General features: G+C 44.9%; 1 protein-coding gene across 1 annotated transcript in view; it reads left to right on the forward strand.

Annotated features, from left to right (window-relative positions):
* The first annotated feature begins 390 nt into the window (after window positions 1-390).
* Window positions 391-25,045, forward strand: part of LOC145406837 (uncharacterized) — a 32,186-nt gene continuing 7,531 nt past the window's right edge. Inside the window, exons 1-2 of the mRNA XM_080277943.1 lie at window positions 391-529; window positions 13,940-14,062. Coding sequence (XP_080134069.1) covers window positions 13,940-14,062 — 123 coding nt within the window. The 5' untranslated portion in view covers window positions 391-529. The remainder of the gene's footprint in view (window positions 530-13,939; window positions 14,063-25,045) is intronic.

Here is a 25,045-nt window from a genome sequence, read left to right on the forward strand (position 1 = left end):
GTAGCCCCAGCCTCGTCTGAACGTGAATCCGGTGGGTGTCGACTAAAGTTGTCTCTCTCCTATCGTCCACAATCTCCATACGACTCACTCAGGTGAAATCGTCTGGCTTTAGCTGGAGTGGAATTCTTATTTTGCCCTGACTGAGAGATTGACAGACTCCTGTGACTCAAACAGCCGAATAAAATCGTTCGACGCCAGCTGGAATGGAATATTTGGGTTGTTCCGACCACGAAGTTAATTACAAATAACACGGGTTGTCATAAATTATCACTGGATTTAAGCGTTGCTTCCCCTATGCGGCGTGGTGCGGTGTGAGGGAGGGAGGGCTGACACGACACGCGCAGTGACGGGACCCAACCAAAATAGTGTTAGCGCTGGTGGTGGTGGAGGTGCAGGGGGTGTTTTTCTGGCTCACCAGTCCCCACGTACCCTCCAATCTCAACACACTACACTGCTTCTCACTCAACCGCCGCGTGTGAACTCCGTGATACGTTTGTGATAACGCGTGGAGAAGCCGCGTGGACTCAGGGTAAGTGATTTTTCTAAGCTATTGACATTTCTTGATGCTAAATGAACTTACCAACCAGTTAATCGTCACTCAGCTGTAGCAGTGACATTATTGCCGGATATATGTAAGCAGGTGTCGAGACGAAAGCCCGGACAAGTTCTACACATTCGTTACCAAGAACGTGTTACTTGACAAGTAAAATTTTGGGTAAGCATGTGGTTTCAAATTCTGCCTACCTCGCTAAATCTACAGGTTCATCTGCAGTGCTATATGAAATTTAATATTACTTACAAAGACGACAGGAATCGATAAAACACAAGAAACGTTGGTGTTACGTTGGTGTTTACTTGCATGTTTACGTCACTTCCGAATGTCAGCCGCCATGTTTGACTGGGGGTTTGAACAGTTTGCTTGGTTACTGATGTTCACCAGACACAGCAAAGTGCTCAGTGACCTTCATATATATTAATAGAATGGGCAGCAGTAGTGGGATGCTAGGCTGTTAAAATACAAAAATAGACTGGGTAAGTGCAGCGAAATGGAGAGCAGAATTTTGTCAGGTTTAACATGAGAGACAAGACACTACAAAATATTTTCCTCACTTTGGCAGTGTGGTTTGATTATTTTACTATGTCTGATGACAGCTTCTTTGATTCAGGTTAGCGATGACCCCGCATACAGCAGATACTAATATTGAGCCCCTCAGTGCGAACATCCCAAACCGGTTACCCTTGCGGTTACCGCCCTACTCTGAGTTAGAGGCTGCAGCCTGAAGATGTTTTATTATGGGTAGCGACCACTGAGCTCTATAATATGGTAAGGCTGTCTCTGCAGCGAGAGTGTAACTTTGGCCGCCGCACTGAACCACCACCACTCGTCGCTTCCATCACTGTCCTTAGCTTGCTGTTTCTGTTTCGCTGTTGCTTACATAAGCCAAGCAGTGGGCCATGGCACTAGATTTTCCGATTTCATCGGCTGATTTCAAAAGACGTGGGCGTCGGGGATGTAGATCTTTAGGCCTTGGTGTAGATAACATCAGCGCCGCCCTGGACCACAGGCGGCGGTTACACAAACTACGTGGTGCTACCCATGGCAAAGCCCCTCCATACTATAGAGCTCAGTGCAACTATTTTCAAATTATAATCCTTCAGGGTGAAAGGGTTGTCTGACGTTATACTTCTTGCAGTAATCCACTGGAGATAATCTGACATTATAATCAGATTCAGCTTAACTTGTTTTTTATGAAAATTAAATAAAAGGGGAAGAGACTAGAGGAGTTTCAGTCGGTTTTCAGGTCAGTCTGAGTGTAATGCAGTGTCAGTGAAGTTTGTATATCATCGGCACTTGTGAGAATAGTGAAGTGTTGTTGGCAAGCATTAAGCTTAGTGTTACTGCAGTTAGTGAAGTTTGTATATCTTCGCTATTTGTGAAAACAGTAAGTTGGCAATTATTTGAAAAATAAAGCCAGTGAACTTAAGAAGCCAGTGTTTATTTACAGCACCTCAGCTGGTTTTGTTGTACACCGTAAGGCTGCTTCTTGGAAGAACAACTCACTGGGGAACGTCCTTCCTATACTGAACTACTGCTGTTGGAGTCTGTGGCAGTGTGGGACGGCGATGTAACAGTTCGTTCTTTTACTCATTAACTAAAAGAACTTACATACTGTATATTTCGGGCTTTAGGTAAAGTACGTTCTTTTAGTTAATGACTAGAAGAACTTACTTTACCTAAATATATGTAAATATCTTACAGCTGTGTCATCATAATTTCAGTGAAAAGAGGTTTGGTTTTAAATTCTGAGGAATTTGGTAATGAATGATAATGAACTTGTGGTCATTCCTCCAGTCACTCTCCTCGCACTTTCCAAACTGCTGGATGTCGCCACGTAATTTTGCTTTCTTTCTGCCTAAGCACACTTCCGTAGATACGAAGAATAGCTGTATATAAACAAATGATAATAATAAAGATCATTTCAATTTCTGTGCCAGGATATTAAGAAGAATCACCAGTACACAAAAAACAATTTCCTTTTTTTTTTTTAATACGAGTGTTTATTGACTGTATTAATAGTGAATACACTGCCCTAGGGTGGGAAAGAAGGTGCAGATGAAGACATTCTTTTAGTATTAGAAATTGATCTGGCGAAAATGGGAAGTTCAGCACCACGACCACAGACCTATACAGACCACGACCCCCAAGTCCGTGCCAAACTTTTTCTTCCCGAGCGTATTATTATTATTATTATTATTATTACCCATCCCCGCCCCGGAGGGGCTCGGGAACGGGTATTGTTTTCATTCAGTTTGTTTGTCTGTCTTAAAAACTACTGGTGCGACTTTGACTAAAATTACAGGGATGATGTGTTATGCTGGATGTTTTTAGGTCGACTTCTCGTCCTAAAGACACCAGTGACTGAGCGGGGTCATCTTTCTAGACCGTAAATAGAACACAAAGGAACAGGGCATAAAAACTCGGCAAGACACCATAACACATATATTGCCTTAATTCAACTTCCTTACAATATACATACAGTGGTGCACTAGATGTGGAACGGGTATAGTGACAGGCTAGTGAGCAATAATACATCACGTCACACAGACACTGATTATACCTGAGTTATTGTACAAGAGAATATCACATAGGTATGGTGACACTGTTCATATGATCTGTCCCTTGGACTCAGCGTAGTACACTGGTCTATTGCACTTAGGTATCGCCACACACTTGCATATTGCTCTAGTCCTGGGAACTTAGGCACTAACACAGCACACTGAGTACGTGGGGTTAGGGACACTTTACTGGTGGTGTTCTATCTCACTGTTTTCTATAATACACGGCTGTGTCACTGTTAAGTCTCTAACACGACACTGGGTTCTTACTGTGCCGTCACTGGGCTGCCGAGGTCTGGACTTAGTTGAGATGGCGCCCGGGAGTCAGAGGGAGCCCTACTGGTAAGCCCTCCTGCAGTAGGCATGGGACAGCTCTTGGGGGCGTCACGGCCCAGGCACATTGCTGGTCTGGGGTGCAGGGAGGCCCTTTCCTGTCAGGGCCTTGACCTGGTGAGGGGCCCTCGGGACTGGGGCCAAACAGCGTCAGGAGTTGGGCCTGCCGCTCCTTACTCCTGGCGGAGGGCCGATGGTGAGTGGGGCAAGGGAGGTCCCGCCCTGGGAGGCCTGGGACTGCGATCGCCTCTAGGTTGGGGCGCCGTCAGGGGTTGGCTACGGCACCTCGCCCGTGGGGGGTCCGTCAGGACCCGGCGTCGTTCAGGGGCTGACTGAAGGGATCACACCTTCAGCGACCGAACCTCGCCAGCACTCCTGGAACGGCAGCACCTCCGGGAAACCACACATGGAGGGAGAGACAGTTGCATCCTGCACAGCCGCAGGGAGGAGAGTGGGCCATGCAAGGGACCTTCTTCTCCAGGAGAACCCTCAGGACTGTGGACAAAGGGCGTACAGTGGCTGTCCCTTCCCCGACGCGTACAGTGGCCATCGTCACGGTTCCATAGGCCCTTGGGTTAGCAGCAGAAAGATGTACAGTGGCCATTCCTTCCCCGGCGCGTACAGTGGTCATAGCCGCGGGGCTGCTCCCGAAGGAGGAAGAGGCAGATGAGTGACATACAGTGGCCGTTCCCTCCCTGATGCGTACAGTAGTCGTTACCACGGGTTTGCCTGCACGATGGGAAGTAGCTGAGAGACGTACAGTGGCTGTTTCCTCCCCGGTATGTCCTGTGGCCATTACCGCAGTACTGCCTGGGACTAAGTCTGGAGAAGTCCCACCCCGATCCTGATGAGGGCTGGTCTGGCCAAGAAGTAGTCTCGCATCCCTGCGATGTCGTGGTTGAGCAGGTTGAGGGGAAGAGAGACACAAGGTAGGGGCGCACCCGAGCACGTCTCACTCTGGGCCAGCATTGCACTCACCTGGCCCACTGTGGTGTCCTCCTGGGGTGGGGGTGGGGCTGCGGCTCTGTAGCGGGGTGGGGGTTTTGGTGGCGTGAGCGCGCATTTCGTGATGGGATATGACCTGATCACCTGATTAAATTTTTGGCCAAACTGGGCCCAGGCCCAGGCTGTAGGCTCAAAAAATGTAAAAAAAAAAAAAAAAGTTTTTTAGCCATAACTCCTTTCAAATTCCTCATACTGACATGAAACCAAAACCACATCTTTCAAATCTGCATGCTATAACATGCTTCATTACATCGGGGGGGGGTCACCCCCCACTTAGCGGTAGGGGGGTCACGGCCCAGGGGTCAATGTAGGTTGGTCGGCCTAAAATTTCAAAGGGACGTACAATCGTCAATTTTCACCCGATTTACTCCAAATTTGATGTGACGTCTTTGACAAGATATCCTATTGTGTTTATATGTCAGCACTAAAATGACTGCCGGAGACGGGTGTGTTGTGACTTGGCACCGCTTCTTGTTATTATTATTATCATTGTTGTTGTTTTTATAATATAATAATAATAATTATATTTATTATTATTATTATCATTATTTCCCGACGCTAGAGCCAATCTCACGTATATGCTCACTTTTTACATTTACTGAAGTGAAAATATTTGGCTTTTCTTGGCTTCTTGTTTTTACCAATGCTTGTTGCCGCAGTCATAAGCCACAAAATGACCTGAAATTATGCAAGTATACAGTTGCGGATTATAGTCTATTATTATTATTATTATTATTATTATTATTATTATTATTATTAAAATGCGTGACTTACAATGCAGTGCCCCCAAAATGGAAACAAAAGAATACCGTAGTGCCCCCGACAACTGGGCAAGTGAAATACAGCCCAGTATGCCCGGGAAAGTGCCGACACCCCCACAAGGACCCCACGGGGTAGCCACCATCAGTCGGAGCAACCCCCAGCAACAACGGCATATGTCAGCCCGGACCGTGTGCCCCTATGTCACGCAGCCACCACGCCGTCGCCATCGTAGGAGAAGGACACTACCTTCACGGAGTGGGATTGTCGAACCAGCTAGGGGTGGAGTTGTTCTAGACACTCCAGGCAGCGCCCCTCAGGAGACGGCCTATTGTTGCTCCGAAGGTGCCCTGGTCGAGACGGCCAATTGTCGCTCCTGCCCTCGTGAGATGGCCTATTGTCGCTCCGTAAGTGTGCTGGTAGAGACGGCCTATTGTCGCTCCCGCCCTCGTGAGACGGCCTATTGTCGCTTCGAAGGTGCCCTGGTCGAGATGGCCTATTGTCGCTCCCGCCCTCGTGAGACGGCCTATTGTCACCCCGAAGGTGCCCTGGTAGAGACGGCCTATTGTCGCTCCCCCCTCCTGCAGAAGGAGACGGCCTACTGTCGCTCCCGCCTTCGTGAGATGGCCTATTGTCACTCCGAAGGTGCCCTGGTAGAGACGGCCTATTGTCGCTCCCCCCTCCTGCAGAAGGAGGCGGCCCAGTGCCGCTCCTGCCTTCGTGAGACGGCCCACTGTCGCTCCGAAGGTGCACAGAGGTGCGCTGACTCCCCCACTCAGGCCACGGCCAATTGCCGGGCCCCGACACCTGAGAACCCTTCCCCTGGGCAGCCACGGCCAATTGCCGGGCCCCTCGGACGAAAGGAGGCAAGGAGCGAGACATCACCCCGGCAGGGGACGAGAGCCCAGGCCTCCCGTACCGGAGCAGCCTGGTCAGGCCCCACAGCCTCCCCTGGCCTCCGCTCCCTAAGCCTGGCTCTGGAGCAGACGCACCTGACAGGCCCTAGTGTAAGCCGGTGCCGCAGTCCTCCCCTGTCGGCGCCCCTAGACGCTGGAGACCGCAGTCCGCAGTCTCTCCCAATCCTCCCCAGGACGCCCGGGCGCGATCTCCATACGCCCCCACGACGACGTAAGGCTCCCACCTCCGGCCGAGACTTACACCAGAGATTTCTGGAGCTATTCGGCCCCAGTCCCGAGGGCCACACCCCTGAGCCCAGCCCGGAGGCCACGGGTAGCCCAGGACGCAAGAGGACGCCCCTACGAGTCGTCCCGTGCCCTCCCGGCATGCCTCCCCTTGGCGGTGCCCCTCGCCCGGCAGGATTGCCGATGGCGTGTTCCCGCCCCTGCCCCCCACGATGAATACGTGTGATGCTGCCCAGAAACAGTGCAAGTGATTTAGGTTAAGTGTGACTTTGCCGAACCTAGTGTAATATCGTGCAGTGACTCAATATAGTGAATATCGGGGCAAGTAAGATCACAGTGAGGGAATAAAGGACGAGTGTGTGAACCAAGATCTGATGAACTATATTTATGAGTGACGTCCCTTATATACAATTAGTAAGACTGTGCCGCCTGGAAATTCCTCCGTAGTAATACACCCCCACTGCTGTAAACTCTAAAGAAATAAATCGAGAAAGTGTTAATGATATTCCCCCACTCACGCTACCCGTAAATCCTGTACGACACTCCCTCGCCCCAGTATCTAGTGTAAGTGCATACCAGGAATAGAATCAATTACCAAAGTCCCTTTGCTATTGGAAAACGTGTAATTTCCATTGTTAATCCTTGCCTCTCTCCAGTATTACCATAACTCCCTCCTAGCCGTCACAAGCCACTCCCCGCACCCCCCCTCCTCCCCCCCCCTTGTGAGACTCTCCGCGCCTCCCGCGCGCACCTATATTCACTGTACCCTGAATTCACTAGGCTTAATTGTGTTGGCATTAATATCAGATAAGCAAGTATCCTGCGAGATACAATGTCCTAGATAAGGTTTTTATTTTGCTATGTATTATACTGTAATATCTGCTGATTTGTCCTGTGTCTGATTGTGGTAATATACGTGTAAAGGTTATTGTCTGAAGTTTTTGTGTCCTGCCTCTCTTTATTGCACTAAGCTCCGGTCTCGAAAGAGGACCCCGCTACACGTTAGGTGTTTTAGGAACGAGAAGTCGAGCCTATTTACACCTAGCATTACAATTATTATTATTATTATTATTATTATTATGAAACTATAATACGATAGTTTGCAAATTCCGTTGGGTTCCGAATGTTGTATCACTGTCTCGCTAGGTAGGCCTATTGTTATGAAGTGGAATAGCATTTATGTCCTCAGAACAGTTATCTGAGTTTCAGTTTAGACCTCTGAACGATTACCTAGTAAAAAAAGGGAGGGGGGGGATAAAAAAAAAAAAAAAAAAAAAACAAGCACGGAACCACCAGTCGAGCAACCCTCACAATGGAGTGGAAGTGTGACATGTAACCATGACAAGCGCGTGCTAGTTCTAAAGAGGCAACAGATGATGCAGTTTCTCCCATAATACCAAAGCAAAAGGGGTTAATACGTGACAAAAAGGGTTCAGTGCTTAGTTCCAGATTATAGTCACCAGTCCGAAGCTTAAGACTGTAGTTTCGGTTTCTAGCAGATGAAAATAAAAATAAATGTGGGAAAAGGTATTAAGTAAGTCCATCAACACTCCTATGCTTCATATCACAGCGATGTAGCTGTTATTTTAAAGGTGGTGAGAAAGTAAACTGGTCTCGTAAAGAAAAAAAGAAAAAAAGTACAGGATGAAGAATTAAATTCATGGTGTAGCGAGCATGAAGCAGGTCCTGGTAATAATGTTCCACCTGTCAACCCTGCCTCAGTAAGAAAGTATTATCATCCAGGTGTAGTTAAGGATCTGAAATTCGTTAAAACATACTTCATTGATCTATGAGACGCCCCACCGACATGTCGTAAAAATATCTCCGCTAATACCAATACGTCACCAGTCCTGTATGGACAGCCCTAGCATGTACTCAGTATGGATGGTAATGCTAGCACCGAAGTGGTGACATATGGAGGTGTATGGACGTAGGACTGAGCCTCGATAACGGGCTAGGAAGCATATGCCCAGAGTCGGACACAAAAAAATAAAACAGTACTGCATGGCAGAAAAATTACAACAAAGTAAATTGAAAAATACTTTTAGAAAATGCAAGTTAATATTTCATAACTGTTTTGTTTTTTGCAATAAAGTTGAATACAAACAGTGCATTGATATTCACAACGAAACATAGCTACATATAGTATTTTCATCTTTAAAGCTTAATATTTTATTTAAGCACCACAGTACTGAGCTGATCCATTATTTTATTACCGTGCTGTACAATAATGTATAACAAAAACCACAGTCTAAGTAATATATTACTTAGACTGGCAAAAACAAAAACAACAAGCACAACGGACCCAAACAATGGACCACTGATGTCATAGCATGTGCCATGGTCATCGTCCGATGCTTTTGGAAAAACATATAGGAAAGAATACTAAGCTGTATTTTGTTTTTGTTGAACTGGAGAAGACCTTTGACAGAGTTCCTCGGGAAGTGGTGAGGTGGGCCGTGAAAAAGCTGAGATCGGTTGGTGGCTGCTGGGAGTAGTTATGGCAATGTACTGTGCGAGTAGCCTATGTGGATGCTCACACCCAAGTGAGGGTGAATCGTGAATTGAGTGATGAGTTTTCCGTGAATGGTGGCGTGCATAAAGGGTCAGCTTTGAGTCCCATGTTGTTTGTCATGTTGTCTGAGGGTTTCACGCGACTTCAGAAATGGACTCCCATGGGAAATGTATGCTAAAGTGACCAGATTTACTGGAGCTAAAAGTGAGACATTGTCACGTGTATATATAAGTGTGTATATATATATATGTAGATAGATAGATAGATACTGTAGATATAGATATATACATAGATACATATATATAGATAGATATAGATAAAGATAGATAGATACAGATATATACAGCGCTGCACCCCACCCTGAGGCTGCTAATCAAACACTAACGTCTGAGATAAACTCCAAGCATACCGTATGGTACGGTGAATGGCCGACCAAAGTTGACAGTGAGTATAACAGATTCTTTATTAACAATTCGGTCTTTTATTTGGTTTGGATTATGCACAATTTCACTAATTCATCATAGTTTCATAAAAGAAGGCCATCTTTATACCTAATGTAATAGTATTGTTCTAAAAGCGGGACACGTAAGATAATTTGCGAAACAGACGCCAAAAAAGCGGGACTGTCCCGCCTAAAAGCGGGACCTGGTCACCTTAATCATGTATGCTGATGACTTGGTGCTGACTGCAGGAATGAACTGGAGGCGGAGGAAAGATTTAGGAAGTGGAGAAAGTGGAAGGAGGCACAAGGGCTGAGCATAAACGCGGCTAAAACAAAAGTAATGGTATCAAGGGCTGGTGGCAGTAGTGTCAACGCAGAGGGAGTGTGGCTATGCGCAGTTTGCCACAAGGTTGTTAGAAGTAACTTTATCTTGTGCATTATTTGTGTTAAGTTGGTGCATAAGAGATGCAGTGGTATTAGAGGTAGACTGTGAAATAATGTTTGACATCATCTGTGCAGTGTGTCAGGGAGAGCATGTAGAGAGAGGCGTGAAAGGATTGATCTTACTGTAGAGTCTCTTTAGTGTGTGGAGGGTTATTTGGAGGACATGAATTTGTGGGAGAATTTTGCTATTTGGGGTACATGTTTGCTGGAGCTGGGGCTGGAGCTGCCTCATCGTCCAGGGCGCGGAGTGGTTGATGGAAGTTCAGGGAGCTGTTGCCTCTCCTAACATGGAGAGGGCTCGATCTACCTCCCTGCTAAGGGGATTCATGTATGCAGTATTTAGGAGTGTAACGCGGTACAGTAGTGAGACCTGGGCAGGAAAGGAAGATGATATTCGTTGCCTAAAACGTGCAGAAATGACAATGATTCGATGGATGTGTAGTGCGTCCTTGAATGTGAGGCATGGGGGGCTAAGACTGCAATTGAAGGGTTGAGAAAAAGGATGGGACTTGACTTTACAGTGGACCCTTGCTATACAGGATCAGTTGGGGGGAAGCCTGATCCGATAAGGCTGATAATCCGGTATATCTGATGGTCCCCACCGGAAGTGGGATTTCATGCACATATTGGAAAACGAATGAGTAAAATAGCATATTCAATTATTAAAAATGAAAACTACATCCATTTTACATTAACATGGCCCATAATTTTACACCCTTGTCACAGCACTTCTTCATGACTTGTACAGTATTACCAGTCTTTTATGACAGCTTGGCAATCACGAGAGGGAGATGGCCAGATTGGGGTAAAAAAGGTAGGAAACTCGTGCAATGTACATTGTACCTGTACAGCTGGATGTAAACTGCTCACACTCCTACTCTCCTAATATGCTGAAGACCATGTTAACTGTTATTCACGGTCGCTGACGGCAAAGATGGTTGCTGGTGGCTCTGGTGTCACATCTGGTATAAAGAGTTCTGAGGTACTGGGGTTTGGGGTCCTGGAGGCTGTACTGCTGAATCCTGAGGCTGTGTGGAGGTTAGTTGAGGGAGTTGATACTACTGACACACTGGAGGTCTCTGACTATGTGGAGCCTCCTGGCAACAGCAGAGGCCACAGGCTTGAAAAACAGGGCGGAAGATCTTAGCCTGGATCTTCCTTATCTGCTGCGTCTGCATTAGCTCCAACCTGATGAGCCGCATTACCTTATAATGTTGGGCCAGAGGCCCTCCAGCTTTATCTATCACGGTCAGGATAGTATTTGCAGCATCAGTGGCTGCAGCCAGAGACGGTCCAGGTGCCTCCTCCTTCTCCTGCTCTTTGTCCTGCTCTTTTGCTGGTGTCTTGTCTTGTAGTTCAGCCACTATTTCCTCTTCCAGCTGGTGACGGTAGCCTGGCACACCATCATCCTCATTCAGCCGCTCTTGCAGCATTTCCTCAACTGCCAGGTTTCTGCCATCCTCAGTGGCTCAAAACTCTCAAAACCATGCAGTGGTGCTGGAGTCTTCGGGGTTCTGAGGAGTTTGCACTACCCATTCTTGAGCGTGGCAAGAGACACTGTTTTCCACGCCTCTGCCCAGTTCAAAATGACGTCCTTGATGGTGTTTTTTTTTTTTTTTTTAACTGTGCAGGGTTTTCTTGCTTTTTGTGTCCTCATAGTCTTCCTGGTTCATCTCATCTCCAGTCACAATAAGGGACTGATGCAGGTAGAGGTTTCTGTAGTGCCTCTTTGCACTCTGAGTAATACCCTGGTCCATAAATTGGATAAGGGAAGTGGTGCTGGTTGGCAGGACCCTTGGTTCGTTCATCTTTGCTGCAGCGTTTGGTGGAGGAAGGATGTGTTGGTGCCTTGTCCAACGGTAGCACTGCCTTCATGTCGGGACTGATGCCATACCTTTTCTGGAGCTGCCTCATAGAAGGGTCGAAGCTTTAGTGAAACCAGGCATGAATGATACACTGGGTAAACCAGGCAGACTTGTTCACAAAGTATTCCACAAAAAGCTTGGCCATGATATCCTTCAGTGACCTGGGTCGCCTGCTCTTACCTACTATGATTGGCTGTACAGTAGTTGATGAGGTCCATCAGCATTGGCACAGGCCAGAATGGAGAGACACCCCTTTATCTCACACCCTGAAGTGCTGCTAATATCCTTCGAAGCCTGGATATTTTGAAGGACAGCACACCAGAAGAGCCCAGTTTCGTCAGCACTATAAATTTCAGTTTTGAAACTCGTGGAGGCCCTCGTCCTCCAACGGCTTCCAAAGAAGCTGAGCGAACAGCTCCACGGTATTGATGTTAGCGCTGAGCATCTCTCCAGTTATGATCTTGTTAACTATGCCATGGCGCCTTTTGAACCTCCACAGCCAGCTATCACTACACTTGAAATCATCGACTCCAAGGTGAATCTACCGTGCCTCATCACAACGTTAATACAATAGACCCTCGCTTTAGCAGACCTTGGCAGCTTGGATATCGGATTTAACAGGCACTTTGAAGGCCCCTGGACAAACCATCGGACATACCAGATACCATCCATCAAATGGGCCTTACGGACAACCCTGGTTCCACTGGAATCATTTTCGCATTTAACATTTACCTCCTGTTTGGGGGTTCCCGGTAACATATGGATGAGTTTCGTCATGTGTTTATGTTCTACAACACTGAAAGGGATTTTACAAGCATAAGACATTCTTGCATATTGTAGGTTTAGTAATTTAGTATCTGCTTCTGTGATGGTATGCACAAATCAATTAGTTCTCTGTACCAAGGATGAACATGATGCAGTGGAGTCACTTGCACTTCTTTTGAATGGCGGGGAAGGTGTGCTTATAGATGTGCCTGGTATATTTTCTTCGTTGGGTATACTCATGTCGTCGTCGTCCTCCTCCTCCAGAGACTTTTCGTGTAAAGAAGTTTTCTCGGCAGACTGAGTGCATCTTAGGTGTTCTCTAAGTTTTTGTACCTTAGAACTTTGTTTTTCGCTACAATGTCTACACTTCTGTGTCTTGTTTCCCTTCTCGTCATTAGTTTCAGCTAAATCCCTCTATCCTATAGCGCTGTATCTGCATTTACATGCCATGATGCTCTGTACGGTACTGACCCTCCACTGATTACTGTCCAAGAAAGACTGCCTTATTGTGCTGTGTGGAACTGAGTATTTACTATTTTTTTTTTTCTACATGAATGTCTCTATAGGCTAAATAACATGGATTTCATCATTTTTTGAACAACATGTCTCAACATGCATATTTACAATATGGTTGGATAAATCTTTGGCAAAACAATACTGTATAACACTGTACAACATACAGTACATTGTAAATTACAGTACAGTACTCCATTTCTTTTATTATACTATGCCTAAAAAGAAACAATTGGTTAACTGCCGCCTTCTGATAAATTTCAGTACTGTATAGTAATATTATTAGCCTTTTTAACAGGCATCAACATGAATGTCTTTACCCTAGATTTCATCATCTTTGTACTGCATGTTTCAACATGCAATACAGTACTGAAAGAAATAGCAGTACGGTACTGTACTGTACTGTACTGTACAATAAATTTTCTAAACACTTAAATGTCTAACTAAAGCCAACTCAGTCCAGCGTAACCTTACTAAACTCAGTCCAGCTCATCCAGTCCTTCTGTAACTAAATCATTAGCAGGAGGCCTGACGATCTATTCTTTAGCCATTTCAACAAACCTAACTTAAGCTCAGAATTCGGCTTAACCCCTCCCTGCTTAGCCCAACTTAACCTAATTTCCTAACTAAAAATGAAAATATAACTCGGCCCAACTTCCTGAATCAACTTAACCTAGTTCCCTAACCCAAACGAGCCTGACCTAACTTCCTAACATTGCAACCCAGACAAACTAATTCGCTAACCCAGCTAAGCCATTCCTAACGTTCTAATCCAACAGTTCAGCCTAACTCTTCGTAGTCTAACCTGATTTCTTAACCCAAAGTGACCTGACCCAACCTAACCTCATAACCCACTTTGACCTGATAGCCTAACTTCCTTTCCTAACAAGACAGCCAAATCTAACTCCCAAACCCATCTTGACCTAGCCTTCTTAATCCAAAGACGTGTAACCTAATCTCACGTAATAACCCATCGTGACTCAGCTTAACATCCTGGATCCGCTGTGACCTGACCTACCTGTGACCCGACTTTTCACAGATGGACTCGCGTATACTAGAGCTGCGTCGAGGGGTGGAGGAACTGGAGTCTCGTGTTACCTCGCTGGAGATGGAGGTTGACGACAGTGACCTCCTGCCCCGCCATCACAAGCCCATCACACAGGTCAGTACAATCCGCACCACGTCTCCAAACGCATTGCCACAGGCTCGGAGCAAATGTTTCATCTGAGAGGAGGAGGAGGAGGAGGAGGAAGGAAAAATAGGGGGAGGGAGAGAAGGCATCGCCTATGTCCTGTGTGTTGACTCATGTGTTTCTGTTATTATTATTATTATTATTATTATTATTATTATTATTTGTAGTAGTACGTTGACGACTAAGGAACAGACAAAGGACATTCTTAGGGTGGGAACGTGGAATGTGAGAGGAGTGAATGATGAAGTGAAAGAGAGAGATTGTTCAGATGCTTGATGGTGCAAAAGTGGATATATATGGATTGACTGAAACTAAATGGAAAGGTGAAAGGGTGAGAGAATGGGAATATGGTTTAGGTATATGTGCGGGAGTCAATGAGAATGAGAGGGCAAGAGAGGGAGTATGTCTGATGATAAGCAAGAAGTGGAAGGAGAATATAAGAGAGTATGGAACAGTGGGTACAAGGATTGTATGGGTGAGGATGAAAGTAGGTATACAAGCGTGGGCGATTGTATGTGTGCATGCCCCGACAGAGGATCGAGTGGCAAGAGTGAACGATGAGTTTTGGGCGAGAGTAGAAGCGTGTATGGACAAGTTTGAGAGGAGCGAGAGAGTGCTGTTGATTGGAGACATGAATGGCAAAGTTGGGAATGTACGAGTGGATGGAGTGGTTGGTCAGTGGGGTGTGCCAGCTGACGCAGATGGGAATGGAAGTGCTTTGGTGGACATCTCTGCTTGTAAGGGGTTGGCAATAGCCAACACCTACTTTCGTCATAAGATGATCCACCGGTATACATGGAGAGTAATGAGGAGGATGGATGGTGAACTTGTTGAACGAAAGGCAATGATAGACTACGTGTGTGTGGATGAGCGAATGAGAAGACAAGTGTTGGATGCAAGAATGTGGAGAGGGTGGGGGAATGTTGTCTCGGACCATCACTTAGTGATGGGCAAGGTAGAGCTGCAAAGAAAGTGGTTGAGGAGACGAAGGGGAAGACAGGAGGAAGCAGCTCCTGTGAGAAGAGTGGAGAAATTGCAAGATAGTGAGAAAATGACAGAGTATAAGAGCAAAGTGGAAGAAAGATTGGGAAGGTATGAGCTAGAGCAGATGGAAGGGGTGGAAGAAGTATGTAAGATACTCACGGAAGAGATAGGTGCAGCGTGTGAGGCGGTTTGTGGAGTGAGGAGGAGATGCAAGGGTGTGCAAGGGACAGCATGGTGTAATGATGAGGTGAAACGAGCTGTGGAACAAAGAAGAAGGCATATAGTGAATGGTTAGCGAGTAGAGGTAGGGGAGAAGATGAGAGAGAGAAGAGAGAGGTATATGTGAGCAGGAGAAGGGAGGTTAAGAGACTGGTGAAAGAGAGTAAGAAGAAAGTGGATGAAGAGTTTGGGAGGAATCTGAGTGTGAAATGGAGGGAGAGTAAGAAATTGTTTTGGAAGGAGGTAAAGAAAGTAAGGCAATGTGAAAGGGGAAATAGTAGGGGAGTGAAGGATAGGAATAATAGATTATTGGTGGAGATGAGAGAGAAATTGAGGAGATGGAAGGAGCACTTTGAGGATTTGTTGAATGTAGAGAGTGAGAGCAGTGCGAGTATAAGTGGTTGGGGAATGGCTGGGAGAAGAAGAGATGAGAGGAGGGAGGAAGAGATCAGTAGGGCGGAAGTAGTGGAAGCGATGAAGAAGATTAAGTTGGGAAAGGCCACAGGAATTGATGGTGTTTGGTGAAATGCTTAGGTATGGGGGTGAGATTGTTGTGGAGTGGGTATGGAAGTTGTGTAGATTGGCTTGGGAAGAGGGAAGGGTTCCAGAGGACTGGAAATCAGGTATAATTGTTCCTTTATACAAAGGAAAAGAGGAGAGAGAAGTATGTGGTAACCATAGGGGTATTTGCCCTCTTAGTGTGACTGGTAAAATATATGGTAGAATACTCATTGATAGGGTTAGGCATATGACAGAGCAGCCAGTTGGAGAAGAACAAGGGGGATTTACGAAGGGAAAAGGGTGTGTAGATCAGATATTTGTTCAAAGATGTTTAGTGTAGAAGTATCTAGAGAAGGGAAGGAATGTGTATGCTGCCTTCATGGACTTGGAGAAAGCTTATGACAGAATAGTTAGGCAAGGTATGTGGAAGGTATTAAGAATATATGGAGTGGAGGGGAAATTGTTGGGAGCTGTGAAGAGTATGTACGAGGGAGCTAGGGCTACGGTGCGAGTGGATGGTGAGCTGAGTGAGTTCTTTGATCTCAATGTGGGACTGAAACAGGGTTGTGTGATGTCTCCATGGCTGTTTAATATATATATGGATGAGGTTGTAAAGGAGGTGCAAGGTAGGGCAGTGGATGTGGGGGTGGCTCTAATGAATGAGAGTGAGATTTGGAAGCTTCCGGTGTTGCTGTTTGCTGATGATACAGTACTGTTGAGTGAAGATGAATGAGAGTTGCAAGGTTTGGTGAATGAATTTGGGGCAGTGTGTAGGAGGAGGAATCTGAAAGTTAATGTAAACAAAAGTAAAGTTATGGTGTTTGAGAGGAATGAAGTCACAGAGTGTGCAGTGAAGTTAGATGGTGAAGATATGGAGAATGTGAGTGCATTCAAGTACTTGGGTAGTGTGATGAGTAAGGGTGGAACTTTGGGGGATGAATTGCGTGAAAGGGTACAGCAGGGAAGGAAGGTTGTTGGTACACTGAAAGCAGTGATGAGAAATAGGAAGGTGAGTATGGAAGTTAAGAAGTCACTGCATGATAGTATTGTGATCCCTACCCTGACGTATGGAAGCGAGGCGTGGACCTTGCAAGAGGGGAACAAGTCAAGAGTGAGAGCAGTGGAAATGAGTTACTTAAGAGGAGCATGTGGAGTGACGTGGTGGGACAGGTTGACGAATGAAGAAGGGAAGGAACGCTGTGGGGTGGATGTGTATGTGGTTGAGAAGATTAGGAGAAATACACTGAGGTGGTTTAGACATGTGAAGAGAATGGAGAATGAAAGACTGACTAAGAGGGTGTATGTAGGTGAGGTGGAGGGAGGGAGAGGGAGGGGTAGACCGAGGATGAGGTGGAGGGATGGAGTTGAGAGGTATATGAGGGAGGGGGGGTGAGTTGGGGGGAGGGTAGTCAAATGGTGGGTGACAGAGCGACTGGAGGCATTTTGTCTGCGGCCACCCTTTTGCGGGATTAGGGCTTCGGGCTATAGATAGATAGATAGATAGATAGTACTAGTAGTAGCAGTAGTTGTAGTAGTAGTAGTAGGTGTTGGTCCTGGTGGTGATGGTGGTATAATAGTATACCAATTTTATTTCTAAGTTTTCGTATTTTTAATTTTATTTTGAATGTTCAGGTGTTATATGAGGGTGAGGGGGGGGGGATGCGTGTATGTATTTAGTGAAATGTTTACTCTCATGTTTCATGACACTGACTTTTTTTTTTTTTTATTGTTATAATTCATTCATCAGGATGTAGGGAAAGGTAACTTTTATATGCAATTGGTCGTGGGTGTTGTGTGTTATTTTTCAATCACATTATTTAATTCGAATGTTTCGCGTTAATTTTGTTCATTACGATGGGAGGGAAAATAGTGACTCTTGGAAGGAAAGAGGAGATCGCATGCGTGCATGTGTTCGTGTGTGTATCTCTACTTTGAATTATCGCTCAGTTTTTTCGGTATGCATCGTATTATTAATTGTTTTCGTTAAGCTCAAGAGAGAAGGGGATGAGAGAGGAAAGGGACAGGAGAGTAGATATGATCTGAAACGCTTTGTGGTTATTCTTTTAAACTTTTTTATCGTAAATTTGGATTTGTTCAATTTTTTGCTCATTTGTTGAGGCGGGAGGATTTGCATGTGCATGTTCACACGTTCCTTTCCGTGCTTAGGCTATAATATTCTTCGCTATGGTTTGCTTCACAAGTTATTTAAAAAAAAAAAAAAAAGTCTTGAAGAAGCAGTGTCTTTCAGCTGAGGTGCAGGAAGTAGAGAAAGGAGAGAAAGCTTGTGTGTGAACCGGAAACTATCTATAAGGTAATTTACAAGTGCAGTTCGATCTTGCGTTTTAATTACAACCATCATTTGGTAGGTATGTGGAAGGCACATACTTATCTGGCTATGAAAGTTTTCTATACTTTACGAGTACTTCTCCATCAGCGTAAAGATTATATAATTATATATTTAATGAGAATGGCCACATGTCTTTGAAAAAAAGTGCCCTTTGAAGTTCGTGTGTGTGTGTGTGTGTGTGTGTGTGTGTGTGTGTGTGTGTGTGTGTAAACATTTTTGGTGGGAAATGGTGCCATAGATGTGCCTTTTTTTTCCCCCTCTCCACTCCGGATGCCCATAAATAACGTAGTGTCTATAGAAATGAAACTCGGAGGAGAATGAGGAAATGAAAAATGAGAAAATTGGGTCAGGTAGAACAGTAGTAGGGTAGGTTGGAGTGACGAGAGGGTGCCTGATAATCTTGGACATGTCTTTGGACCATATTCTCTTTGGCTACGAAGAATTAGGGCGATCCTTCCCTAGCGATCTGTTTTGTATGCAACATTTTTATTCCCCGTGGTCCCTTGGATGTTACTCATGCAAAGAAAACTTTTATTAGAACTATGTAAATAACATATCACAGAATATTAAAGTGTCATATGCAAAAGATATCGCTGAGGAATAAGTTCTATAAACCATTTATGCCATACGTCCTACTGCCCTGGTGTGGCTACCGTGGCGGTGATCAAGGGGACGTGTTGTGGACTGTGGTTGCGGGTTTGATTCTGCTCTGCAGAAAAAAGTTTGAGGAACTGAATTCGAACTCACCATGTTGACTGCTGTTTTATATGACGCACCGACACGTCATAAAAGCTTGTATACGTTGGTTATGCAGTAACACCAGATACGGTATACCAGGAAATCCCTGGCATACCCTAGTGTCCAGCCGAGCAAGTAGAAAGTGCGAAGAAATACTGGGGTATATGGAGACATCTGGCAGTTCCCTGTAGTAAGTCCACGTATTTTTATGAATGAATCGCTCAGAACCTAGAGCCTGTGTAAGGTGGACCGTGATTGGCTGAACTTTTGAGTAGTGGTGAAGCACATACTCTCGTCATATTATACGTAAATCAAGATTAATAACTAATAAGTGGCACGAAACAATGTAAAGAGAATACTACAGTATTTAATGATCGAACGTGGAGTATAATAGAGTAATAAACATCAGCAATCTGTAAAACGTAACTGGCAACATAGCACAGAAGAGCAGCATGTCAGCTGGTAGTTTCGTTTATTCATAATATTCGAAGCAGTGGAAACGAAGTCTAGTGAATCAGATTAATAGATGCTGACCTCTGACGAAGAGAACCGGCAATGCTTTCTTTAATGAACGTAATATTAGTATTACATTTCATCAGTTTCAAGGGTTATTCTGCTCTGTGACACATGATATCTGTTAATATGCATAGGCAGTAAATTAATACTAAACTGTTTGTTTTCTTACTGCCTATTATATTTCACCAAATATATTGAAATAGGAAGAGAGAAGACTGTACTAAGCCAGTAATACTTTGTAGCACAAGGGAGAAGGAAATGGAGAGGGACAACAAGCACAAGGAAAAAAGAAAGAAACGAGGGACAATTGAAGAGCTGAAAAAGATTGATTCAGGACCAAAGGGGCGCCAAAACCCTTTAAGTATCGTCCAAGTCTTTGCAGACAATACCCCCTCACAGGGCTCATTCTCAATATAAATGCATTGCATTAGAAACGCAAAAATATAGTAAGATAATCAGCGACATTCATATAATATGAGATGGTTACCTTAAAATTCTTCCTAGCAGCTCCACTCTTTACATTGTTTCGTGCCACTTATTAGTTATTAATCTTGATTTACGTATAATATGACGAGAGTATGTGCTTCACCACTACTCAAAAGTTCAGCCAATCACGGTCCACCTTACACAGGCTCTAGGTTCTGAGCGATTCATTCATAAAAATACGTGGACTTACTACAGGGAACTGCCAGATGTCTCCATATACCCCAATATTTCTTCGCACTTTCTACTTGCTCAAGTGTACATGGTGGGTGTTGGGGGCCAAGCGGTGACGTCTGGCGCCTGCTTCGGTTTGTTTGTCAGTTTGTTTGTTTCTGTAAATTGAATAATCGATTATTAGCACCAGGTATCAAAGATCACATGGCACAATTTTAAAGTAAAGATATATGACTCACAATGGAAGAGGAACGAAAAAGAACAAGAGAATGACAAGCAAAGTCTCAGTAGACATTGCCAGCGTTGATAGATATAGCGTAGGCAGCGTTGATGTTTATAAGTCGACAATGATAGAGTCGGCGTTGATAGAATTGGCGTTGATAAAGTCGGCGTTGATAGAGTCGGCATTGATAGAGTTGGCGTTGATAAAGTCGGCATTGATAGAGTCGACTTTGACAGATTCGGCGTTGGTAGCACTGATAGAGTCAACTTTGATAGGTTCGGCGTCGATAGAGTTGGCGGGCTTGACCCTTCCGAGAAGGGAGGAAGGGTCAACGTCAGCGAGAGGTGCCTAAAGCATCCCTATCATGACCGAAGAACCAGCCTGATAGGAGCAGAGTGGAACATGGCCGGAAGGAATATGAATATAGCAAGAAGAGCGTTTAGACAACAGCGATGAAGAGGACAGTATGGAGAGTAAGACTGAACACAAAAGACCCTTTTATTCGCCTCATACAAACTGGGATAGCCTACTGGGGAAGTATTCTTCCTCCCCTCCCCCGTCCCCCCCCCCCCGCGCGCGCGCGCGCGCGCGTGTGTGTGTGTGTGTGTGTGTGTGTGTGTGTGTGTGTGTGTGTGTGTGTGCGCGCGCGCGCGCCATCACTTGGCTTACATTCCACTGGGATTCATTAACTTTTCCACCAAGCCTTTCAAGAGGTACAATAAATCAGGGATATTTACACATATAATGTACACTCCTCTTGCAGTTTCATTAGGAACATGCAGAATAACTTAGGCTAAAAACCCTCATTCAAATTTCCCGCGCGCCGTGACTTAAGTGTGTGCGAAAATAAAATGATAAAAAATAAAGCATCAGCGTGCGAAATTAGCTCTGGTCTCAGCGTTACGTAATCCACACGTCCCCTGTCGTGAAAATAAACAAGAGAGGGGAGAGGGAGGGACGAGGTAATGTAAACTGGGATTAAGAGAGAGAGGAGGGAAAGATGGACGGGGAGGAGAGGGAAATCCCAGGAAGGGAAGAAACGTAAAACAGAGAGAGAGAGAGAGAGAGAGAGAGCGAGTGCTCCGGGATTAAGCCGGGTAGTGTGGCGCTAGACGCGTCAGCTTGTAGTCACGGGGCACCTGCCAACACATCCTGCTAAATTCCTCTCTTATTGTCTCACCTTCCCGCTTTCACCATATTCTTTACCGCTTTTTGTAGTCCTATTTTATTCCTACTAACGATATACAGTTTTATTCAGCTTTCCGGGATAAACAATTTCCATTAACCCCTACTTGATTAAGCAGTGTAGCACAGTATATAATTTTAGCTAATGCCAGACGAGTCTAGTTAAGGGAAATCCTGACCATCTCGAGCTTTAAACTTCAGTACTTATTCTGGTTACTGGCTAACTGTATTAGGCAACTGAGCAGAGACGCCTGGTAAGGGTTATTATAATAGTATTATTACATAGGTCTGTTTTGGTAATTACAAGTTACTTAGTTCAGGTTAGGATCGTGGAAACAGAAAAATTCTCATTTCTTCCCTGCGTCATGCAACTTAACTGGTAAGGGACGAGACATAGGGACTAAAAGCTACCCTCCATACAAGCAGCCTCATAGCTCCCAGGGCACGACGGTGGGAGGTATAAAACTGAGACTTCTTTACCTTTGACTCCTGTCCTGCAAGATAAAAACAACGTCACCATGGATCGCGCCACCCCATGTGGGCAGGGAAAACACGTTATGAAGATGAAGATGATGGTTGTGGTGGTAATGGTGGTTATGATGGTGATTATGACGATTATAATAATGATGATGATGGTAGTGATGATAATGAAGATGGCAATAATGATAGTGATAATGATGATGTTTGTGTGCTATTGATAGGGATGACGATCATACTGATGACGACGACAATGACAGTGATAACCAACATCAAGAGAGATAACGAGCAAGGACGAAGCTCTCGCCAGTCTCTCGTCAGATGCTGGAATTTTCTCACATATGAGCAGCCCGACCCTGCCCGACCGTAACGCTTTTGACAAGCTTATATCCCAGCAACCACTGAGCCAATCATTGCGTGTTAGAACCATATTATAGCCCAGTTCAGTTCTTTAAGATCTGTTTTTGACAGATTTCATCACAGTCAGGCGGTGCACGTGGCACGTGACACGCGCCAAGTGCAGCATGTCGAAAATCTTCAAAAGAGGGCAACAAGCCAGAAAGTTTGTCGTAAAGGCATGAAGCTTGGTAGGTAGATAGCCATCAATATACTCTAGGCATCCTCGGGGTGTAAGGCGACATTTCATGCTTTCCAGTTTAAATGGCCTCGCTCGTACAAAGGCGTTTTATTGGTTAAAATAGTGATGAAAATGCTAGCGATGATGATGATGACAAAGCTTGTGGTTGTGGTGATGCCACCGATAACGATAATGATGAAGGTAGAGCTGGTGATGCTACTGATAATGCTAATGATGGTGATGATGGATGTGCTACTGATAATGCTGCTGCTGCTGGTGACGACGACTACACAATAAGGATCTCATAAGCAATGGCATAAAAATGTCGTTACCTTGATTGTTTTCGGCACCGTTTAGGATATGTTCTTGCTTATTCTTGTGTGCAGCTACGTGCGTCTGTCTATACACATTGTGTGTGTGTGTGTGTGTGTGTGTGTGTGTGTGTGTGTGTGTGTGTGTGTGTGTGTGTGTGATTCATTCATTCAGGCTGCGATGACTTTTCGGTCACCACAAGGACCATATACCTTTGGGCGAGTCCGTGTTCCCCACAGACCCAGATCCTGAAGACAACGAAAGGCCTCGTATTCATTCTCCCTGCCCTACGGGGGGTTGTGCTTTGAGCTGTGGGTTGTTTTTGGTTTCTCTTGGTCCTTTTGCATTCCTATATGTCATCATCATGCCAAGGAACAGGACCTCACAGCTCGAAAAACAATAAAGAAGGTTTGAACCTCTAATCTTAAAAGTCAGGGGTTTCTGGATAGTGACATAGAATGAGAGGATAGTCACAGAGTAATTAGTCAAAAAGTGAAGAGTGAAGGACTCTGAGGATGTATGTCAGAGTTAGGAACGGAGTATTTAGTGGTAGGTAGGTGTGAAACTCTTAACAGAAAAGTAAGAGTATTCTGAATAGAGATTACGAACGAGGTTGTAGTCGTAGACTGAGTGTTTGGCTGATAGTGAAGAGAAAGATCCTGAGCTTTATGTCAGGATTTTGAAGGGAAATTTGAGTGGTAGGTAGTTGTGAAGCTCTCCATTAAACAAATAGACTAAAATAAATAATAAATTAGTATTCTGGGTAGTGATGAAAAATGACGGTACAGCAGTGGTTTTCTACATAAGGGGAAGAGTAAAGACCTTGAGCTTTTATGTCAGATCTGGAGAGGGAATACTAGCGGTACAAGAAGCGGTGTGAAAATCCGATGAAAAAGCCACAGTGTTTCTGGTTGGTTGTGAGAGTGAGTTTAATAGTTAGGGGGACTTGGATAGGTAAAGGAACATGGAGAGAGACTGAGGAGAAATTCGGTGGAAGATGTTACCTAGTGCATGCTGTCGGTGATCCTATACAGAAGTCGTATCTCTTCAATGACGTTATCAGCATATTTGTGGTCCTGAGGCAGGTTTCTACCGCTGCCCTCTGGTGACTTTCGTTATTAACTTATTACCAGTAGAGCAGTGTGTTCTGAACGGTCGGGCAACTGAATATTGTAACACAAAGTGCATTTGTGGGTCTTCTATTTTTTCCCGGCAGTGATTGCATTGCTTTCTGTCAACTCGCTCGATTATTTGTTTTTTGGTCTTGTTCCCTACCTTTAATCTGGTAAGCCACATCTCCACATTTCGGCTGTGGCCTTTTCCTCTGAAGGGTTCACAGTTCGTGGTATATATATATATATATATTGTACTCTCTGGTAAGGTGATCACTGGAGGCCTTGGTGACTGGGACCCAGCCCGTGGACGCGAATACCGTGCATTTAATCGGTCAAAACCTGCCAACTGAACTACAGACAAGTACAGCTGCCATCAGTACCGTATTGCCATTACATGACTGGGGCTCACAACTAGCCTCTTTAGTCCAGCTGCATACTTTGATATTATTCTACCGACCTGCAGACAAATTTATTCAATTTAGGAAGGCCCTTATCAGTGAAAGTGGTGATGATTACTATATCTAACCTCACCAGGTCGAACACTCTCAGATAAATTAATTTCTTTGAAGGCAGCACAGATACATTTGAAAATACTTCATCAGATTAAAGAAGTAAAAGAAATGAGTCCTGCCTATTTGATTACTGTAGATAAGCGTAGCAAAACACCAGTGCTGAGATGGTTTCAAAACGCTTTAACCTTACACACGAAAGGGTCTCCTCTAAGCTGAATAAAATCGTTTGGTCTTGGCTTGATTAAGATACAAAGCACCTCCTCGTGCTGAAATAGGTCAAGAAACTAATGGGCTGAAATTCCATCGATTATTGATGATTAGTTCAGCAGGTGATATGACGTGGACGTTTAAAGAAAATAATAAATGTATACAGTACTTAGTTACGGCCATCCAGGTAGACCATGGATTCTGGGAACTCTAATGGTAAGTGATGGATAAATGTTTGGGCCATTTTCCCAAGAATAACGTTGTTTGATCTTTTTAGGGTGCTTTCTCCTTCCCAGCCGTCTGAATCCTACCTCATCCGATTCTCAGGTGGGAAAAAGAGGTCAGGGCGATGATGATTAGTTCAGCATTACTGCATCAGGGTT

This window comes from Coenobita brevimanus, chromosome 71 (assembly GCF_032717465.1).
Source record: "Coenobita brevimanus isolate Jiangsu-jjx chromosome 71, ASM3271746v2, whole genome shotgun sequence".
NCBI lineage: Eukaryota > Metazoa > Arthropoda > Malacostraca > Decapoda > Coenobitidae > Coenobita > Coenobita brevimanus.